General features: G+C 40.8%; 2 protein-coding genes across 3 annotated transcripts in view; one reads left to right on the top strand and one right to left on the bottom strand.

The window, feature by feature from the left end:
- CD58 (CD58 molecule) overlaps nt 1–4496 on the bottom strand; it is a 46322-nt gene extending 41826 nt beyond the window's left edge. For both annotated transcript variants that reach the window (XM_081316276.1, XM_081316277.1), the window contains exon 1: nt 4325–4496. In XM_081316276.1, coding sequence (XP_081172402.1) covers nt 4325–4391 — 67 coding nt within the window. In that variant the 5' untranslated portion in view covers nt 4392–4496. The remainder of the gene's footprint in view (nt 1–4324) is intronic.
- Nucleotides 4497–10017: 5521 nt separating this feature from the next.
- PLA1A (phospholipase A1 member A) overlaps nt 10018–20666 on the top strand; it is a gene marked incomplete at its 5' end in the record, with an annotated part of 71175 nt that continues 60526 nt past the window's right edge. The window contains 4 exons of the mRNA XM_081319816.1: nt 10018–10084; nt 14564–14765; nt 16936–17113; nt 18951–19059. Of these exons, the coding sequence (XP_081175942.1) occupies nt 10018–10084; nt 14564–14765; nt 16936–17113; nt 18951–19059 (556 nt within the window). The remainder of the gene's footprint in view (nt 10085–14563; nt 14766–16935; nt 17114–18950; nt 19060–20666) is intronic.

Below are 20666 nucleotides of genomic sequence, written 5' to 3'. Positions count from 1 at the left end.
TATTCTGATTCATTCCTAGTAGTCTAGTATACTACTAGTATAGCTCATATAATCCATGTATTGAACTCAAAAGTTATGCTGTAAACATTTACTTTTTCTCTCTTAGAGAAACATTTTTCTTCATATTACAGTAATACCTATGCTACTAAATCAATTAAAAGCACCTGAAATAAAGTCCAAACTTTCCAGTTTTAAAGAACTTTAATAACAGGTTAGATAAACCAGAAAAACAAATCTATAGTTACAACACATAAACATTATTCTAGCAGTAGCTTGAAACCAAAACAATAAGTTGGAGCAGTTTGGTGAAGTCCTACCTCTCAAATGCTGTAGAGTTTTTGGTAAATGCTGAATTCTGGGTGACAGATGGTTGGGGTTCAAAAGGGTGTTAATGAATGATGGAAAGTCAACTGGGCTCAATTATTCTTTTGAGATTTCTGTTGAATTCCAAAGCAGTCCCTAATCCCGAAGGTGAAATTTATCTATTTTCTATTTGGTTTCATAACCAAAAGCCAACTTGGGTTTGTCAAAAACAGATCATGCCAGACAAATCTTACAGCATTCTTTGACAAGGTGACAAAATTAGTGGACCAGAGGAATGCTGTGGATATAATTTACTTGGACTTTAGTGAGGTATTTGATAAAGTAGACCACAACATACTACTTGATAAGATAGAAAAAATGTAGGTTAGACAGCATCACCACCAGATGAATTCGTAACTGGCTGACCAACCGCACTCAACATGTAGTCCTCAATGGATCTGCATCTACATGGAGGGAAGTATGCAGTGGGGTATCCCAAGGCTCTGTTTTAGGCCCAGTACACTTCAACATCTTCATCAATGATTTGGATGAGGGGATAGATGGGGAACTCATCAAATTTGCAGATGACACCAAAATGGCAGGAATAACCAGTGCTCCAGAAGATAAGCATAAGATACAGAAGGATCTTGACATACTTGAACATTGGGTGCTATTTAACAAAATGAATTTTAATGGTGAAAAAAGTAAGGTTCTACATTTAGGCAAGAAAAACCAAATGCACAGGAGCAGTATAGGTGGCACCTCGCTCAGTAGTAGTAATAACTGCGAGAGGGATCTTTGAGTCCTAGTGGACAATCACTTAAATACGAGCCAAGAGTATGCTGCAGCTGCCAAAAAAGCCATCACAGTTCTAGGCTGCATTAACAGAGGAATAGAATCAAGATCACGTGAAGTATTAATACCACTCTATAATGCCACACTTGGAATATTGCATCAGTTTTGGTCACCACAATGTAAAAAAGATGTTGAAAGTCTGGAAAGAGTGCAAAGAAGACTAACAAAGATGATTAGGGGACTGGAGGCTAAAACATATAAGGAACAGCTGCTGGAATTGGGTATGTTTAATTCAATGAAAAGAAGGACTAGGGGTGACATGACAGCAGTGTTCCAATATCTCAGGAGTTATCACAAAGAAGAGGGAGTGAAGCTATTCTCCAAAGCACTTGAGGGTAGGACAAGAAGCAGTGGATGGAAACTAGTCAAGGAGAGAAGCAGCCTAGAACTAAGAAGAAATTTCCCGACAGTTAGAACAATTAACAAGTGGAACAACTTATCTCCAGAAGTTGTATATGCTCCAACACTATAAGTTTTTAAGAAGAGATTGGACAACCATTTGTCTGAAATGGTATAGGGTTTCCTGCCTGAGCAGGGGGTTAGACTAGATGACCTCCAAGGTCCCTTCCAACTCTGTTATTCTATTCTGTTCTGTTCTATTATTGTTTTCTTATTATTATTAATATTATTAGTTAAAGTAATATTAATTAAATTATTTTCATATAATAATTGTTTGAGGGCTTATAAACAATCTGAAACTTCAGAAAGGGAGTGTTGATATCCCTCTCCTAGGCAATTAATTTTCAAGCAAGTAATCTAATTTTGTGTCATAAAGCAGAAATGATCAGATATTCTTAATTTACAATTTACCTTTAATAATAGATAAAACATATGGAAACTTTTTTATTATATCCTTTAAGTATAATAGTTATAATCAACTGCAGCCTTATATTTGAATTATTATTTATAAAAATAATAAAGGCAGGATATAAATAAATAAGCAATGAATTAAAAAATTATAAAAGTCACTTGACATGCATCAGAAAACAGAACTTTTTGTTAATTTATGTTACATATCAATTAAGTTACTTTGATTTAAATAAATCCAAACTTTGTGTACCAGCAACTGAACAAAGCTTCTATCATAAAATCATTTTTATTGCACCTAAAATGTGAAGTTATTCTTAATGACAGCAATTTTGGGAAGGATTTTCTCATTTTCCCTTCAGTAAAAATACATGGTATTAGTGTAAACTAGCCCAGACTATTTTATTTCAGTTGATTTTTAAACATAAAATGGCAGAGCTAGTGTGATGGATTTTGTCTTTGCCACTGTCTCTTACCTCCTCCCCAACTTACTTAATAGAGTTGTTGTAGGGAAAGATAGCAGTAGAGAGTACTATGAATATAACTGAGTGAAAGGGAGAATATAAATATAAAAATAAAAATAATGCCAAATCACCCAAAGTATGCCTTAAACCTCAGTTGTTGGAGTGGAACAATAGGAGAAAGAGGAATACTGTATACTGGTTTAGGCTTTCAATTGTTAGAACAATTAACCAGTGGAACAACCTGCCTCCAGAAGCTGTGAATGCTCCAACATTGGAAGTTTTTAAGAAGAGACTGGACAGCCATTTGTCTGAAATGGTATAATGATTCCTGCTTGAGCAGGGGGTTAGACTAGATGACCTCCAAAGTCCCTTCCAATTATTATTGTTGTTGTTGTTGTTGTTGTTGTTGTTGTTGTTGTTGTTGTTGTATGTATTGGGCAGGACTGAGTTTCAAGGTTTAGTGACTGAACTCTAGAGCCTAGACAGATTTCCTGATATTTCGCTGGCAACTCTGTTGTTCAGACTAGGGTCACTAAACCCTGAAACCCTTTACCCAATGATGGAAAGAGAGTTATTGCTTTCTGGAGCTTCTTAAATGCTTTTGGTTGGACATGGTGTGATCCAGCATGGTTCCTCTTTTCTAAATTGCCCAGAGAAAATGCATTATGCTTGCTCTAAATCCTTCAGTCCTGAAGTTCGCTAGCCTTCAATCAACAACTTATTTCTGCCATGGCTCCGGCTATTATTAAGGTAACATTGGGAAGAGAAAGCAGCACCAAAGTAGCTAACGACAAAGTGAGTTTCTATCTGCCTCACAAACTAACTTTTTAAACTGAAGGATGTGGTGAATAGAGCCAATGTGGATACAATAGGGTACAATTTAATGTCATGAAAAGTAAATAAACGGTAACTACATTTACGGAGAGCGCTATTAACACCACCCATAAGCGTTTCTAGCAGAAATTTCAACAAATAAAAGACAAGCCACTTGCAGCGAAATCGCAACCCTGTTCCCGGCAACGCTCGCCGTTCCCAGCCTTTCCGGTGTCCTCCCTTGCTCGGAGGGCAGTGAGAAAAGAGAGGCTCGGCCTTTCAGTGTTATTATGGCACAGATCAAAATTAAAACACTGAAATAAAATGAAACAAAGCAGAAAAGGACTTAATACTATAGTGTAGTTAGTGCTGAGATAATGGAATAACAGTGGCTAAGTCTGCCTAATTTTACAGACAGTAAAGCAGAACTTAGCTACATTCAAAGAAACTGTGTCATATTGATCTGATAGTAATAGCTGCATATAAAAAAGATCAGAATTTCCCGGATATTTTACCAGGTAACATGTTGTAAAATGAGTCCTTGAATTCATATAGAAGGTGCCATGTCAGGGAAGAGGAGCTGTGGTTTCCATGGCCCCTTGTTATTCTCAGCTCATGTGGGACTTTTTGGGTTATCCCCCCCCCCCAAAAAAAAAAACCTGCTGTAGGGGAGAGCGCTGTGAGTGCCAGAGTTCGTCTCCTCCGGATTTGGTCTTTGGGAGCGCTTTAATCCTCGAGAAACGGAAGGACTCAAACGTTTGCCCTGTGGCCAAGGGCAGCCCGAGGATGGCAGACAGCGACTTGGCGCCTCGGGTGCATCATAAAATCCCCACAACACGTTTGTATTCTTCTTTTCTTAAAAGTCCGCGCCCTCTCTAACCGGGCATGCGAGGAGGCGGCGTAGGTCACCTGTAAGGACAGGCCCCTATCAAACCACCACTTCTGTGATGAGGAGGCCCGTTGGTAAGAAGGCCCCGCTGAAACCGGACTCCGTTCCGGCTAGCCAAGCAAGATCGGAGTTCGGAGACGGAGAACAAGGATGCGGACAGGGGGGCGAGCAAAGGGAGCGTCTCCTTCCTTACCTTTCGCAACACAGAGCGCGGCCGCTGCCCCCAGGAGCGCCCAGAGGAGACGTTTCCAGACTGTCATAGTCGGAACTGAATAGTGAATATCGAAAGTGAAAATGAGCGAAGCGACTTTGCATCGGCCTTCACGAAAAAAACAAATTATAGCCGAACCCACCAAAAACGTAACTGAAAAAGACAGACTACTTAAGATAAACAAAAAATGGTAAGAGAACCCCTGTCTGGTCTTGATGAACATAAATCACCAGGATCCGACAGATTACATCCCAGAGTTCTGAAGGAGCTGGCAGATGTCATCTCAGAACCACTGCACCATATTTAAAAAAATCCTGGAGAACCCGGGAAGTACCTAAGGATTGGGAAAGAGCTGATGTGGTTCCCACCCTAGATGATAGGCTCAAGATCCAGAGGGATCTTGACAGACATGAACACGGCCCTAACTAACAAAATGAAATTCAGCATAGAGAACAGTAAAGTCTTAGACAAGAGGGGAGGGGAAGTACACATATAGATTGGGTGAAATCAGGCTTAATAGCAGGAACTGTGAGAGGGATCTTGGAGTCTTAATGGACAGTCAATTAAATATGAGCCAACAGTGTGCGGTGGTAGCCAAAAAAGCCAATGCAATCCTAAATTGCATTAACAGAGGGATTCAATCAAGTTCATGTGAGGTACTAATAGCACTCTATAAAACCTTAGTAAGAACACACCTAGAATACTGCAATCAATTTTGGTCTCTATAATATAAAAAAGAAGTTGAGACTCTGGAGAAAGTACAGAGAAGAGCATCAAGGATGATTAGGGGACTGGAGGTTTAAACATATGAAGAACTGTTACAGGAACTGGGCATGGCTAGTCTAGTAAAGAGAAGGACCAGTGGAGACATGATAGCAGTGTTCCAATATTTGAGAAGGTCTCACTGAGAAGAATGGGGTCAACCTATTTTCCAATGCACCTGAAGGCCAGACAAGGAATAATGGATGGAAACTGATCAAGGAGAAATTCAACCTGGAAATAAGGAGAAATTTCCTGACAGCGAGAACAATCAACCAATGGAACAGATTGCCTTCAGATGTTGTTGGTGCTTCATCACTGGAAGCTTTCAAGAAGAGACTGGATTGCCATGTCAGAAATGGTGTAGGGATTCCTGCTTGGGCAAGGGGTTGGACTAGATGACTTACAACAGACATGTCAAACACAAGGCCCGGGGGCCAGATTCGGCCCACAAAGTGGTTTCATGCGGCCCGCGAAGCCACCCTGGAAACAGTGAGGGAACGGCCCCCACTGCTTTGGCCCTGGCCCAGAGACCCTCCTCCTGCCAGAGACCCTCAGATCTGTCCCATTCCTGCCCAGGCCCCCATAGGCACCCTTGATGCGAACGATGTAGAGCTGGCCATGCCCACCCAGTAGGCCATACGCACTTTAGCCACGCCCACCCAGTAGGCCACACCCACCCGGCCTCCTGAGGGCAACCGCAATGCTGATGTGGCCCTCAATGAAATTGAGTTTGACACCCCTGACTTACAAGGTCCTTTCCAACTCTGTTATTCTATTCTAGATTCCTCAAATGAAACAAGATGATCATCTCTTCCTCTTCTCTCCCAATGCCCCAGTGTCTAGGAAATTTTTCATCTTAATCCTTTATACTTTATTCTGTGATTGCACCTCTTTCAACATTGCCAGTCCTCTGTACCAGAGGAGAGAGCAAAGACCAGTGGAGAACAACCCCAACTTGCTCAAAGAGTGATCTGTCCTGTCTGGCAACTCTTCTCAATCTGCTGGATGATATGAATACCTAGAGCTGAAGATATAAATTCTCTGAATACCACAACAATGAGCCACATACCGGTCCTTGCTCCTTTCCTCTCCCCCTGCTTAGTCATCCAATTTATACTGAATGATTAATTTAACAACATTATGTGCATGCAAAGAAGACCTCAGTAGTAGCAATCCAATGAACCAGTAGACAAAACCTATCGTTATAATACCTATAGCTCCAGGCACAATAATTCACAGAACCCATACTGACCCACACCAAGGCTCCTGCAAGGGAAGAGCCCAAGGTTCAGGGTCTTTTTAAAGCCCAGCAGGATCAAGACCATCCCAACTGCAGTGCAGACACAATGATAGAGAAGGCACACTTCCTGGGTCTCACAGTTCAATAGAAAGGACTCAGGGCATACTGTTTCTATATGAATTTGTTGGGTGGGCAGAAACCATTGGAGCGAGGGGCCTTCAAATATGTTAGCCCTGTGCCATGGAGAGTGACAACCAATAATTATACCCCTTTTATTTAGTGATCACCATTACTGACTTTACCTGAAAAGAAAGAAGGAATCAAGGATAGCTTTTTGTCCCTACTTTTATTTCCCCAATTCTACATGACACCCCTTCCTATTTTCATGTTAAGGTAAAGGTAAAGGTTCCCCCGCACATGCGTGCTAGTCGTTTCTGACTCTAGGGGCCGGTGCTCATCTCCGTTTCAAAGCCGAAGAGCCAGCACTTGTCCGAGGACGTCTCCGTGGTCATGTGGCCGGCATGACTAGACGCCAAAGGCGCACGGAACGCTGTTACCTTCCCACCGTAGTGGTCCCTATTTTTCTACTTGCATTTTTACGTGCTATTTTCATGTTAGCTCCTAACAAAGAAGACAAAATGGGAAAATCCCAACAAGATCAGGGACAATGCAAACTGGTTAGCCAAGTGAGTAGTATTTTGAATGTGATATTTTGAGGAACAGCTTCCCTTTTCACAGAAGACAAAGCAGCTCTAGATAAATATGCCCTGCCCCTGCAGTACATGAAGAAGACCTGGCTGATAGAAGAGGACTCTCTGAAGCCCAGCAGAGAAAGGATGTTTAATATTTTCTCTCAAACTGCAGCAGGACAACATTCACCCTTCTTCATTGTGAATACAGTAGGCCATAGTCCACTTGAAATAATTAGAACATTCAAGGCAGGAGACTTTATACCACCTTGGTCAAATGGTTGTCCAGTTTATTCTTGAAAACCTCTAGTGAATGGAGCACCCACAAACCCAGGAGCCAAGCTGATCCACTGATAAATTGCTCTGACTCTCAGAAAATATCTCTTTACTTTTTGTCCTGCCCTCAGGTGCTTTGGAGCAAGGCTTTTCAACCAGTGGTACAGGTACCACCTGTGGTACATTGGAACCTGGCCAGTGGTACGTGACCATCCTAAAAAAGTGGTAGCGGGGGAGGGGAATGAGCTGAACCGGTGGCAGCACTGCACAAGCCTGAATGAGAGATAGTTGGAGCTGCATGGCTATCAGGGCTCAGCAGAAGCACCAGGATCAGCACTGCTTTCCAGCTGATTGGTGCTTGTTCAGGGCTGTCAGGGCTCAGTGGAAGTGCCAGGATCAGCACCAGGCTCCAGCTGGAGCTCGGCGCTGATCCCGGCATGTCTGCTGAGCCCAGAAGAAGCACCGATCATCTGGAATGTTGCAGCATCTCCAGGCTCTTGTGATTTACATTCAGATGCTTGGCAACTGATTCATATTTATGATGGTCACAGTGTCCCAGGGTCTTATGAAGTGACCAAAACCTGCTGCAACCACCCAGCGGGGGGGGGAATAAAAACCAAACTCCCACCCCCACCTGTTGTGATTCAGGGTCAGCCTGTGGGTTCGGCAGTTGGGTCGGACGACTCAGAGGAGGAGGGGGGTGTTGAAGAGCTTGCTGAGGGGGTTGAAGATCTTGCTGATGAGAGCCCTCAGCCAGGCCCCTCCCACCTGGTCACGATGGAGACCCAGCTGTGTGAGCCTGACAGCGTGGATGAAGATGACCCACAGCTGGCCCTGTTCAAGGACGCCCGACGCAGGAGGTAGTCAATCAGGAGTAAACAGAGGAAGGCAATGGGGCACCTCGGAAGGAGGCAGAGAGAAGCCAAGCTCTGAACTGTATAAAAGGGGAATGCGTGGGAGGGCTGGTTTGCTGAAGGCACCCGCTTGATTAGTTCCTGTTTCATAGCTCCTGTTTCATGGTTGGTGTCTTGTTTTGCTCTGTTTTATGTTAATAAATTTGGCAGGCTTAATTCCAGCCTCTTGCCGTTTGTAAAGGGGTTGTCCCTGCCTTTTCTGCAGGGCCGGTAGCAGGCTGGTACAGAACACCACCCCACCCCCACTGCCAATCCTCAACAGAAATGCTCACAACAATGAAAACCTCGGACAGGAGGAAGAGCGCTGCCAGGCGGGCAGGCAGGTGTCTTGCTTGGCTGTGGTTTGGGGGGCACTTTTTTCAGTGCCATTGTAACTTCAAACAGTCACTAAGCAAACTGTTGTAAGTTGAGGACTACATATATGTCATCACCTTTTTCCTTTTTTTTGGTCATCAAGTTTTTGACACCTTGCTAGGTGACTGGTGGTACTCGGATGTTGCCATATCCTAAAAGTGGTACAATGGGTGAAAAGCCAGTGAAAAGCCGTGCTTTGGAGAATACGTCAACCCCCTTTTCTCTCTTACAGCCCCTCAAGTACTGGAAGAAAGCTATTGTGTCCCTCCTAAACCTCTTCGGTGGGCGAGGCATATTTAGTTGCTCAACCATTCATCATACGATTTAGCCTCCAGACCCCTTATCATCTTTTTTCCTCTTCTCTGCACACTTTCTAGGGTCTCAGAATCTTTTTTGTATTGTGGTGACCAAAAGCAATATTCCAAGTCTGACCTCACTAGTGCAATATAAAGCAGTATTATCACTTCTTGATGCTATCCCTTTGTTTGTTTGTTTGTTTTAGATAATTTATATAGTCACCTACTTGTTTACAGCAACTTTAGGCAGCTTACAGATAATAAATCTGTTGATGCAGCCTAGGACTGCACTGCTGGCTCATATTTAAGTTGTGATCTGTTACAACACTTAGATCCCTCTCACAGTTAGTACCATTGAGCCAGTCTGAACTACCTTGATATGAATTTGAAGGCAGTTTTTATTATTTTTATTTCAATTCTTAGGCGATCCTATGGCTATAAAGGTGAGATATAAATTATAACAATCAATGAATGAACAAATAATATCCTATTGAAATGGGTGATGAATGTACAGTAATTATCTGTATGAATTGCTAATTATACCCATCATCCAAACCTTCAAAGACCTTCAAGGCTTAAGATGCCTATCTTGTGTCTTAGCCAAATTCCCCCCCAAAAGAAAAACAATTCCCCATCACCACCACATTGGCCTCTCCTACTCTAGCAGCTACAAAGGGAACACAATAAAATTGTGTATGCCAGACAACACTGACTGGCCTAAACCCATAACCTTGATTTCAGATCTCTAATCAGTTGCCTCGTTTTACCGGTCTTTGAAGAAGAGATGGTAAATAGTACTTTGATACTTTGCCCAGATGGTTATGAAGCCTGGATTCATCAGTGTTTATCCAGCAAACTAAACAGAGAGCTATTGAAATGAACCACTCTTAAAACCAAAACAGAAAACAGGGCTTGTAACTCCTCCTCCTCCTAGCATATTCCTGCAATTGAATAAATTCTCTTTCCACAAATGGTATTGCAAGCAAAGAAAGAGAGAGAGAGATAAACGTTTCAATTCTTCCCTCATCCCCAAGTCTCAGGGCATCTGGATAATTGACCAGGTTTAAAAAAAAATAGACAAGAAGAAGAGCTGGAATTCACACACTGTTTCATCTACTTTGGATTTCATCATCCTGCAGGAAGGATGAACATGAATCTCGGAAGATGGTCAGCTTTGGTACTCATGGTACAACCACTTTTCATTTTTGCAGGTAAGGAAATTATGGGTGATAGTTAGGTGGAGGGTCAACTTATTCAGATGGCAAGCATCATTTTTTAAATAAAGTTATAAAAAAGTTCAGAGCAATTTCAAGTTTAACATCTATTTGGATAAATGAGTGAAAAGCTTAGATGTAAAAGCAAGTCTGGTTAAAGAAGAATCAACATTACTTTGATAAAAGTAACTACTGTACCATATTTCAAATAGTTTTTGGGAAGTTGCTTACTACAAAAGTCCTAAACAAATGTAATAATTATTAGATAATAAATTTGTTATGGAGCATACCTGGAAAGAAGCAGAAATCAGTGGAAAGCTTTTGCAATGGAAGGATACAAGAAGATGGACTCCTGACAATGAATGTATCTAAATCTCATGCTTTTTCTTAAAAGCTTGCCTTTGCCAGTGAGGTGGCTGCTCTTACTGACAACAGCTAATGATTCAGAGTGTCCAAAACAAAAAGGGATTAGGCAAGAAATTTCAAATTCTGTAAAGTGGATGAAGTTTAATAAATAGCAAAAGCCTCTAAAATCAAGGACACAGAAATAAGATTGGGTAATGCACACAGAGCAACACTCCATCACACAAACAGTATAAGCTATGCAACACTTTTTGCAAAATTCTTCATAGAGAACCATGGGACATTTAGGAGAGCAAAAGTCAGAATATTCTAATTTGCAGGACACACTGTGCCAGGGGAAAATGTATGCAAAGGGAACAATGTTTGGGGGCTATTAGCTATATGGATTAAATTCTCTTTTTAATAAAGGAACAGAAACAAATCATGAAAAGGAACATTATTTTCTCTCAGTTTTAATTTTATAGTAACAATAACAAAGGTAAAGTTTCCCCCGCACATGTGTGCTAGTTGTTTCCAACTCTAGGGGCCGGTGCTCATCTCTGTTTCAAAGCTGAAGAGCCAGCGCTTGTCTGAGGACGTCTCCGTGGTCATGTGGCCAGCATGACTAGACGCCAAAGGCTCACGGAACGCTGTTACCTTCCCACCGTAGTGGTCCCTATTTTTCTACTTGCATTTTTTATGTGCTTTTGAACTGCTAGGTTGGCAGAAGCTGGGACGAGTAACAGGCGCTCACTCTGTTACGCAGCACTTGGGATTCGACCTGCCAGACTGCCGACCATTTGATCAACAAACTTAACCCTAACCCTAACCCTAACCCTACCCACTAACTAACAATAGATAAACTTTAAAACTTACCACTCAAATAATAAAACAGAAACAGATATAAGTAAAAGTGATAGGTTTTATATTCAAGAAGAATATTTGTGAACTTTTTGAAAGAGGGTATCATTTAAACATTTAAACCAGCCTTACAAGGATTTGTATTAGTAGCTTTCTGCAATTACATTTAGGGTATTAAACATGTCTATTTACTTTTGAGGGTCATTCAATCATTCATTCATTCTATGTACATGCCTGCATACATATTATGCCCTCAGTTGTGGCTCAGTTCAACAATCTCTTGAGATGCTGATGAACAAAGGTAATTCTCCTGAGACTGCTAAGGGCTGGTAGCCATTAATGCTGGGAAAGATTCCCGCTTGGGAAAGAAGCATTACATGTTCTGGTTATAAGATTACTTTCAGTACTCTAAATGTTGAATGCCAGTATTTAGAGAGCCATCTGAGCTTAGAAATTATTCACTCAGCAAAAATTGGATTCATGTGAGGATTTGAACAATTGTATAAGAAAAATCAAGGATCTCCAGAAACTTTTAGTTGTTAATTTAATTTCTAAGGTTACAGTTTTAGGAATTATCCTGATAAACCAACTTTATCTTCTCGTTATTTTTCAGTCTATCATGCTTGATTAAGTGGAATATATATTTCTTTTCTTTTTCTTTTCTTTTTTTTTTTGGCCTTTGTAGAACAAACAAAGTAGAGATAAACTTTTATAGAATCAGCATAATAGGGATGATCAGGAATAGAAATTAAGTGTTGTGAGAAGAGAAAGAAAGAACTGGGAATGTTCATTAATTTTGACATGTTGAAGGAAAAGTCTTCATCGTCGTTCAGTCAAAGCTGGGAATAAACAACATGGCGACTGCTTTAGAAAGAAGGTTGCAGTTTATTGAAGAGGAGACCCAGACAGAAAGATAGCTCTGGATGAAAAAAAGAGAGCACGTGTAGGGAGTAGGTTTTTATACCCTGTGGAGCCTTTTGTTTGGAGTTGTTCCTGTGGCATGAATTTTGAACTGAGTGTGCCTTTCTGATATTCTGATGGTGGTAGTGTTCTGAGTGAAGCAGATGCTGTTGCTGTTGATAAACTCCACAGAAAGGATTTCATGCAGATTATTTTAATTCATCAGGCATTCTCTAAACATTAACACACAGTTACTGAAGAGATTCTTCTGAGGCACATTTCATAATCTGATCCCATATACGTAGTGTGAAAAGAAATCATCTATCCCACGTTTAAGGGAACAAAGGCTGCCATGGCTAGCTCCATTAAAAACTCTGCTGGATTGCATGTAGCCAGGAAATCCCCCGTTATGCAAATGAAAGTCCCTCCCAGTGGCCAATCCAAAACACAGATGTGACCAAGTAACTTAAAACTACATTACACAGAAGGCTATCCCTTAAGGGGACAGTTCTTAATTCCTAAAGTAACTGTTTATTCTAACCAGCACACTCTCCACCTGGAATTATAAAATTTCCATTATTAACTAACTATTAACTAAAATAAACAAAACATAGCATCAAACAATGTGACTGAGGTAGGCACAAATATGCATAGCTCAAGGTTCAATCTTCAAGTTCGGTCTTCCTCAACAGCAGTACCAAGTCAGTGTTCGGTCTGGTGTAAAGCCTTTTAACGAAAGTCCGTGAGTCACGACATAACTCTTGTGGCTTCGCGATCTGGACTTCAATTTGTTGAACTAGTCCATCAGAGCTGGGTAGAACTTGGTGCACAAGCCCTATGGGCTATGAATTCCAATGTGTGTCTTTGTCTTTCAACAAGACAAGGTCTCCTTCTTCAAATATTTCTTTCTCGGGGAGGGGGGGCTGACTTCCCCCAGACAGAAGAACCAATTTACTCAAAGAAGTTGTGGGTGCCTCTTCACTAAATGTTTTCTTGTGGAGGTTAAGTTGTTGTGGTTACTTTAATTTTAATTCCTGCACTGAGTAGGGGCTTGGATTTGATATTCTAAATGGGCTGTTCAACTCTATGGTTTTAATCCTTGTTCTTGGCTGTCCTTTACATAATCAGCCAATGCATTCTTTTCTTCTTCCACAGTTTGTGTGACTTGAGGTAAACCTCTGGGCTTATTTCTGCCGGGCAAGCATAATCTATCAATATTAGTACAGGAATGTAATTCATAATGTTAAATCATCAGTTTTCTTGTTTTTTGCTCCAAACTATCCAGTTCAGCTTGTGTTCAGTTATTAATCCAGCAATGTATCATATCACAGATTGCATTTCATTGCATTTCTAGTGTTCAACTTTGATTGCATTTCCTGTTCTTTCAGTCTTTGGATGATTCTTTACTAATCACATTTTTAACTTATCCATGCTTGTATGTTATCCAACTGTAAAATACCCAGATACCTGTAGGTTTCATCCTGGTGGTTTCTGTTGTTTGGCCATTCAGCATTTCAATTCCATTTACCCCAATTTATTGCTACTATAGCACATTTCTCTAGACCAAATTTCATTGCTATAGTTGTGCTAACAAAATTTTATAATGTGTGTCGATAACTGGATTTCAGTTCTAATTGTTTATAAAGCTTCTAATCATCCATATAAAGCACATATAAAGCACACGGTTGCTGGAATTGGGTATGTGTAGCTTAATGAAGAGAAGGGTGAGGGGTGACATGATAGCAGTGTTCCAATATCTCAGGGGCTGCCACAAAGAAGAGGGAGCCAAGCTATTCTCCAAAGCACCTGAAAGCAGGACAAAAAGCAACGGATGGAAACTAGTCAAGGAGAGAAGCAACCTAGAACTAAGGAGAAACTTCCTGACAGTTAGAACAATTAATCAGTGGAACAACCTGCCTCCAGAAGTGGTGAATGCTCCAACACTGGAAGTTTTTAAGAAGAGACTGGACAGCCATTTGTCTGAAATGGTATAGGGTTTCCTGCCTGAGCAGGGGGTTGGACTAGATAACCTCCAAGGTCCCTTCCAACTTATTATTACTATTATTATTTTATTAACATTTTTTTGCTATTTGATAAGCAAGATTTGATTTCTTCAAAATCATTGAAAGTGGGATCATAACAATGACAAATAATAATGATATTAATGAGTCTCCCTGGAAGATGCTTCTCCTACTGTTGCCATAAAAGGTAAAGGTAAAGGTTCCCCCGCACATGCGTGCTAGTCGTTTCGGACTCTAGGGGCCGGTGCTCATCTCCGTTTCAAAGCCGAAGAGCCAGCGCTTGTCCGAGGACGTCTCCATGGTCATATTAACATTATTATTAATGTTTATTATTGTTATTGTTACATTTCAGAGTCTAAAAATATTATGAAAAATCAACAGTGTGCTGAGTTCCAGTCTGCACATTTACTATGGGGTACAAATCTCCAAGTTCGATTTCTTCTGTTTCCCTTTTCCAATCCCAGCTGTGGACGGCTGCTTTCACAACAGGAGGACATCCAGGAGGCCGGATTCAATGCCAGCTTGGGGACTAAGATAATCATTCATGGTTTCAGGTACAAATATTCAAAAGTGAACATATGCCCTCCACCAGTTATCTGTAATGGTATGTGGGAATGATCTTGGAAGGCAGGAGGATGAGCCACAGCCTAGGTAACTGTCATGCAAAAGGCATCTCAGACCACAGAAGGAAAAGGGGTATGAGAAGCATCTCCAGAAGGGCCCCTCCCTCGTTTTCTGGAAAGTAACAGCGAAGGAGGGGATAAGTGCTTTCAGACTTGCTAGACACTATTACTGTAAACTTACAATAAAGGTAGTGTTAATATTCATGGTTTGTGCTTCTTGTCTGGACCACCTTGAAGGGCTGACATTATGGGACTAAGTAGTGTATTGATAATTGGGATTGCTTTAACTGTGAAAAGTAATCTCTACAATCTATTTGAAGTATATCTATGAATATACTGTACATACATAAGAGAATAGATCCATTGAATTGATCATTAATGACTGACTCTCCAAAGTCAGTGTACTGCTAAATCCTTAAGAACTGGCTCTGCTGGCTCAATAATCCTTGTACTGCACTGCTAGCTACACTGGGCTAGGCATTGAGGTTTGCCTCAGCTGTTGACCAGCTTACAACATTCCAGAAAATTTAACAATCAGCATTCTTGAGCTGGTGTAAGCCAATTCCAGCACCCCATTGCTTCAATGGGAATGTCTCTGAGAATAGTCTGTATCAGTGTTTCTCAATCTTGGCAACTTTAAGCTGCATGCATTATAACTCCCAGAAGTCCCCAGTCAACATCATTTATGCTAAATGTCATTTTCAGGAAGGGAACCCCACCCATCCCCATCCATGTTGAAATTCACATCTTGTTTTCTTTCCAATTTCTCCCTTCTACATGCTTTTCTAAGAAACTATATGCCCATCTACTGTAGTTAGTCCATTCTTTGTAGCTACACATGTCATTCTTGTGACCTTTTGCCTGCAGCTTCCCCTCACACTGAACACATACCTAGTTTTCCATCATTCTCTCTGGGTCCTGGAAGAGCCCCCCCTTACTTTTGCATATCTCTTCCCTCAAAGCTCCCACATCCTGTGAAGGGAAGAAGAATCTAAGTATATTTTGGACTCAGTGCAGGAAGTGCAGGCTGAAATATTTCATTTGCTGAAAAAGATACCCAGTTACTGGCCATTTTGGGAAGTTACCAGATGGTGTTCATGAAGCTCATCTTCTTCATATTCATTCATTCCATCTGCAGTTCTCAATCACCTGTCAGCAGTTCCGACATGTTTATGTACAGGGAGGGAGAAGTTTGTATGACTTTATCAGAGGCAGAAATTGCTGCATCTGAAGATAGTGGGAGAGTTCTGGAATGGAGAAAAAAAAAACTAGGAGAGATGAAAACATCCACATTTCCTGCTGATAAGTGACAGAATGAGTGATGGATAATGGAAATTCTGACTGATAGAAAAAATAGAAATGGAAGGAGGCAGGGACAGAGGTGGTGGTGGGGAGTTCCCTTCCTGACAATAACATTTAGCATAAGCATATGCCAATTCGTACACTTAGAAAGTTTTTTAAAAATGCACTTGGAAATGATGCTGGCTGGGGAATTCTGGGAGTTAAAATCCACATGGCTTAAAGTTGCCAACATTGAGAAACACTGATACAGACTACAGGCACCTGGCACTTCCAGACCCATAAGAGGAAGGGAAGAAGAATATAGAGAAAGATGTTCTTCAAGGGATGAATGAAACATAGTCAGGAAGGAGCCAGAGATTGCTAGGCTAGACAGAACTTTTATGTCAACACAAAGCACATCGGTGCCTTTCAAGGCCACCAAGAGAACAGCAAGGTATTCACTGAATAGTGAACGAGGAAGGAAAAACTTTAGAATCTTAATCCTAGCCACAGATCTAAGTGTGGTCCTTGACTTCTGTGTACTGCAGTAGACAGATCTCTGTATACAGTATATGGCTTCATTATTATCTTGTAAAGAGACAATCTTGGTCATGAACATGCTGTTGAATAAGCCAAATTTTGAAAAAGTAAGTTTCCAGGAAACTGAGATATCTGCTATGAACACAGCTTGAGCCCATCAGCATTACTGTAAATTGAGGGTCTCATGATTTGTTGGACATTAAACCTTGTGGATCAGGCTTCACCTTTCTTTTATAAATAGAGATGCCCTCCCACATCACTTGCTTGTATTTCTCTTTAGGGCACTAGGCACCAAACCATCATGGATAGATGCACTAATTCAAGCCTTCCTAGAGGTAGCCAGAGTCAACGTGATTGCTGTAGACTGGGTTCAGGGAGCCACAGCAGCCTATCCTACTGCAGTGGAAAATGTTATGAAATTGGGACTGGAAATTTCTAGTTTCATCCGCAAGTTATTGGTAAGTAGAACTCCCTGAGAAAGTACTGGATCAAACGTTTCTCAAATAGAATAGAATAGAGCTGGAAGGAACCTTGGAGGTCTTCTAGTCCAGTGCTTTTCAACTGGTGGTCCACATACCACCTGTGGTACATTGGCACCTGGCAGGTGGTACGCAACCATCCTAGAGAAGTGGTAGCATGGGGAGGGGAATGAACTGAGCCAGCAGCAGCACCGCACAAGCCTGAGCGAGAGATGGCTGGAGCTGCAGGGCTGTCAGGGCTCAGCAGAAGCACCAGGATCAGCGCCGGGCTCCAGCTGATCGGCGCTTCTTCTGATCGGTGCAGACGGACACGATGTGGCTGGTATTCCCACAGGCCCGGCACATGGCTGTCCAGCACCTACAGTCCAAGCTGGGCCCAAGATTCTGTCTTGGGCCCAGTGTTCTTCAACATCTTCATAAATGACCTAGATGAGAGGATTGAAGGAGCACTCATCAAATTTGTGGATGATATCAAACTGGACGGAATTGCTAAAACTTGGGAGATAGACTTAAGTTTCAGAAGGATCTTGATGCTCAAGCATTGGATCCTATCCAAGAAGATGCAGTTCAGTTGTGATAAAAGTATGGTCCTCTACTTAGGCAGGAAAAACCAAATGCATAGGTACAAAATAGGCAGTACTGGCTCAACAGTAGTGCCTGTGGAAGGGATCTATGTGTCCTGGTGGACTATCATTTAAGTATGAGCCAGCAGTATGCTGTAACTGCCAGAAAAGCCAATGGGCTGCATCACAGAGAGATAGCATCAAGATCTCAAGAAGTTAGAATATCACTCTGTATTGTATTAGTGAGGCCACATTTGGAATACTGCATTCAGTTCTGGATACCATGATACAAAAAAGATGCTGAAGCCCTAGAAAGAATGGCAAAGCCCAACAAAGATGATAAGGGATATGGAGCCATATGATGAACAGCTAAGGGAATTAGGTATGTTTGGCCTAAAGAGAAGCTTAGAGGGGAGAGGTGATAGCAGTCTTCCAATACTTAAGTGGCAGTCACAGACATGAGGGGTTCGACTTATTCTCCAAAGGACTTGAAGGTAGGTCAAGACACAATGGGTGGAAACTTATCAGAGACAGATTCAACTGGAGCCAAGGAGGAATTTCTTGTTACTGAGAGCAATTAATCTATGGAACAACTTGTTTCTGGGAATTGTGGGTGCTTCATCATTGGAGGTTTTCAAGAAAAGATTGGACAACCGTTTGTCTGGGATAGAATAAGAACTCCTGCCTCAGGGAGAGGGTTGGACTAGAAGACCTCCAGGATCCCTTCCAGCCTTATGAGTCTATGATTCTATATCCTCTGGAACACACAAAAGTAGCACCTGCATTACCTTGTGATTATGTGATTGTGAAGAGACTCATTTTGTTTAAAGAAATGCAGATAGGTATCACATATACTTTTTTACCTTCAAACGATACATATTTTAAAATATATTTCTGCAACCATGTTTCTGATTATTGCCTTGCAGAATAATCCTGTCCAGATTCTCTTTGTCATACTACATATATGAACTATGCTTACTTCCTCTGTATTTTGTCTATTCTCTAATGCTGTTCATAATAAATTTTAAAAAGTATTGCTGCAACTACCAAAGTCTTATTGCAATAAACTATATTTGAAACTCTAACTCTTTTAGAGTTACCTTCATTTTGCTTTTTTTTTTGCCATCTAAGCAAAATAGTCCAGAGAAAAACATGAACCAATTGATTAGATTGTTGGGGGATTTATCTGTGTGTTTTAAGGGCATTTAGAACAAAAATTTGAAATCCTAATGATTATTATTCCCAATCTTCAGGCTGTAGGGGTGCCAGAATCATCCATCCATCTTATTGGGGTGAGCCTTGGAGCACACGTTGGGGGCCTGGTGGGCCAATTCTATGAAGGCCACCTTGGAAGAATTACTGGTAAGGAAAGCAGCAAGGTGAAAATATGTTAGTATGGTTTATGCCATTTTTCTTAATAATTGATATTTGAAGAGTGCTTTCTTTAGCTCTTAACTAATTATATTTTGGAGCACAATGGTTCAGTGGTTAAAGACAGTGAGATTGCCAGCTGGTAAGCTGATAGCCTGGGTTTGAGATATGAGCACTGCGTGACAGAGTGAGCTCCTGTTACTTGTCCCAGCTTCTGCCCACCTAGCAATTCGGAAGCATGCAAATGCGAGTAGATAAATAGGTACTACTTCAGTGGGAAGGTAACAGCATTCTGTGTGCCTCGGCATACAGTCATGCTGGCCATATGATCATGGAAATATCTTTGGACTATGCTGTCTCCCTTGGGTAAGAAACAGTGATGACCACCACCCTTTAGGGTCAGACACAACTGGAAAGGGGAAAACATTATGTTTAATTATATTTTATTAATATTTTATTGCTAACATATGATTTCTTTTAGTATTTTAAATACTGCACTTAAAGTTTTTTATGCATTTTATCCATCTATTTCTTTAGTCCTTTTTCATTGTTCTTAATTTCTTGGTATTTTATTATTTTAGCTTTGTATATAGATTGGTCAGTACCTGTAATAAACCTCAATTGAATTGAACATATGCTTACAATAGCAAAAAGTAACACATTTTTCTTATAACTTAATATATAAAATTAAAAATTATAATCCTGTGATAAGTAAGGAAATGGGTGAGCCTTTGGCTATGGTACTTTGAAGAAACAAGAATGTCCAAACATTAGGCCAATGTGAAGCCACAAGATCTGCATTGTAATATATCTTTAAATTTGTTACATGTTTATTTTGTTCTTACATATCTAAAAGCTTTATGGTATTGGTATCCTTCTTCATGAGAGCTTGATGAATAGTATATTGTTCTATTTTTCACTTTTCCAACTTTGTAGAAGCATATAAAGATTGTTTAACATAATTCAACATCATATTGGAGATCATCCTAAGGGGCTCAAGGGGCTCAAGGCTTTGCCCAAAAGAGAGTTGGCAAGGCCCACTTACAGTAGTCCAGAAAATGGAATTTTTAATGATAAAGTAGATATGTGGCATGCAAAGACCAAGGTCTATCATGTAAACCAATTAAGAGAATAGACTTAGAGAAAGAAGCCAACAGAGGGACAGACTGAACCATACAATGGAGTTTAGGAGATCCTTAAAGCCTAGAGCAGGGGTAGACAACCTTGGCTCTTTTATGTTGTAGCAGTTGAAAGTGGGGGAACTTTGAGTCAGAGTAGGCGGATTCTACTTTTGGTCAATTGGAGGGGAAACTGTCTAACTCATTGCAAAAGTTACATAGATGGGAAGGTGCAAACAGAGTGAAATCTGTGCCCTGTAGAAGTATCCACTGTATTAAACAACACTTTCAGGAGAAAAGTATAACTCAGAGAAATATTTCTAGGAGAAAACCTGTATTAGGTTCCAAAGATCCTGCAATAATTTTTTTTCAAAATGAAGAGATTGTGGACATTTGTATATTACATAATTAATGTCATATAGATTTTGTTCCTTTTAGATTTCTCAGTCAATTGTGCCATCTTTCTCTATAGCTTTGATT

Source organism: Vipera berus (assembly GCF_964194415.1).
Source record: "Vipera berus genome assembly, chromosome: 2".
Lineage (NCBI taxonomy): Eukaryota > Metazoa > Chordata > Lepidosauria > Squamata > Viperidae > Vipera > Vipera berus.
This window is presented reverse-complemented; position numbering and strand designations above follow the sequence as displayed.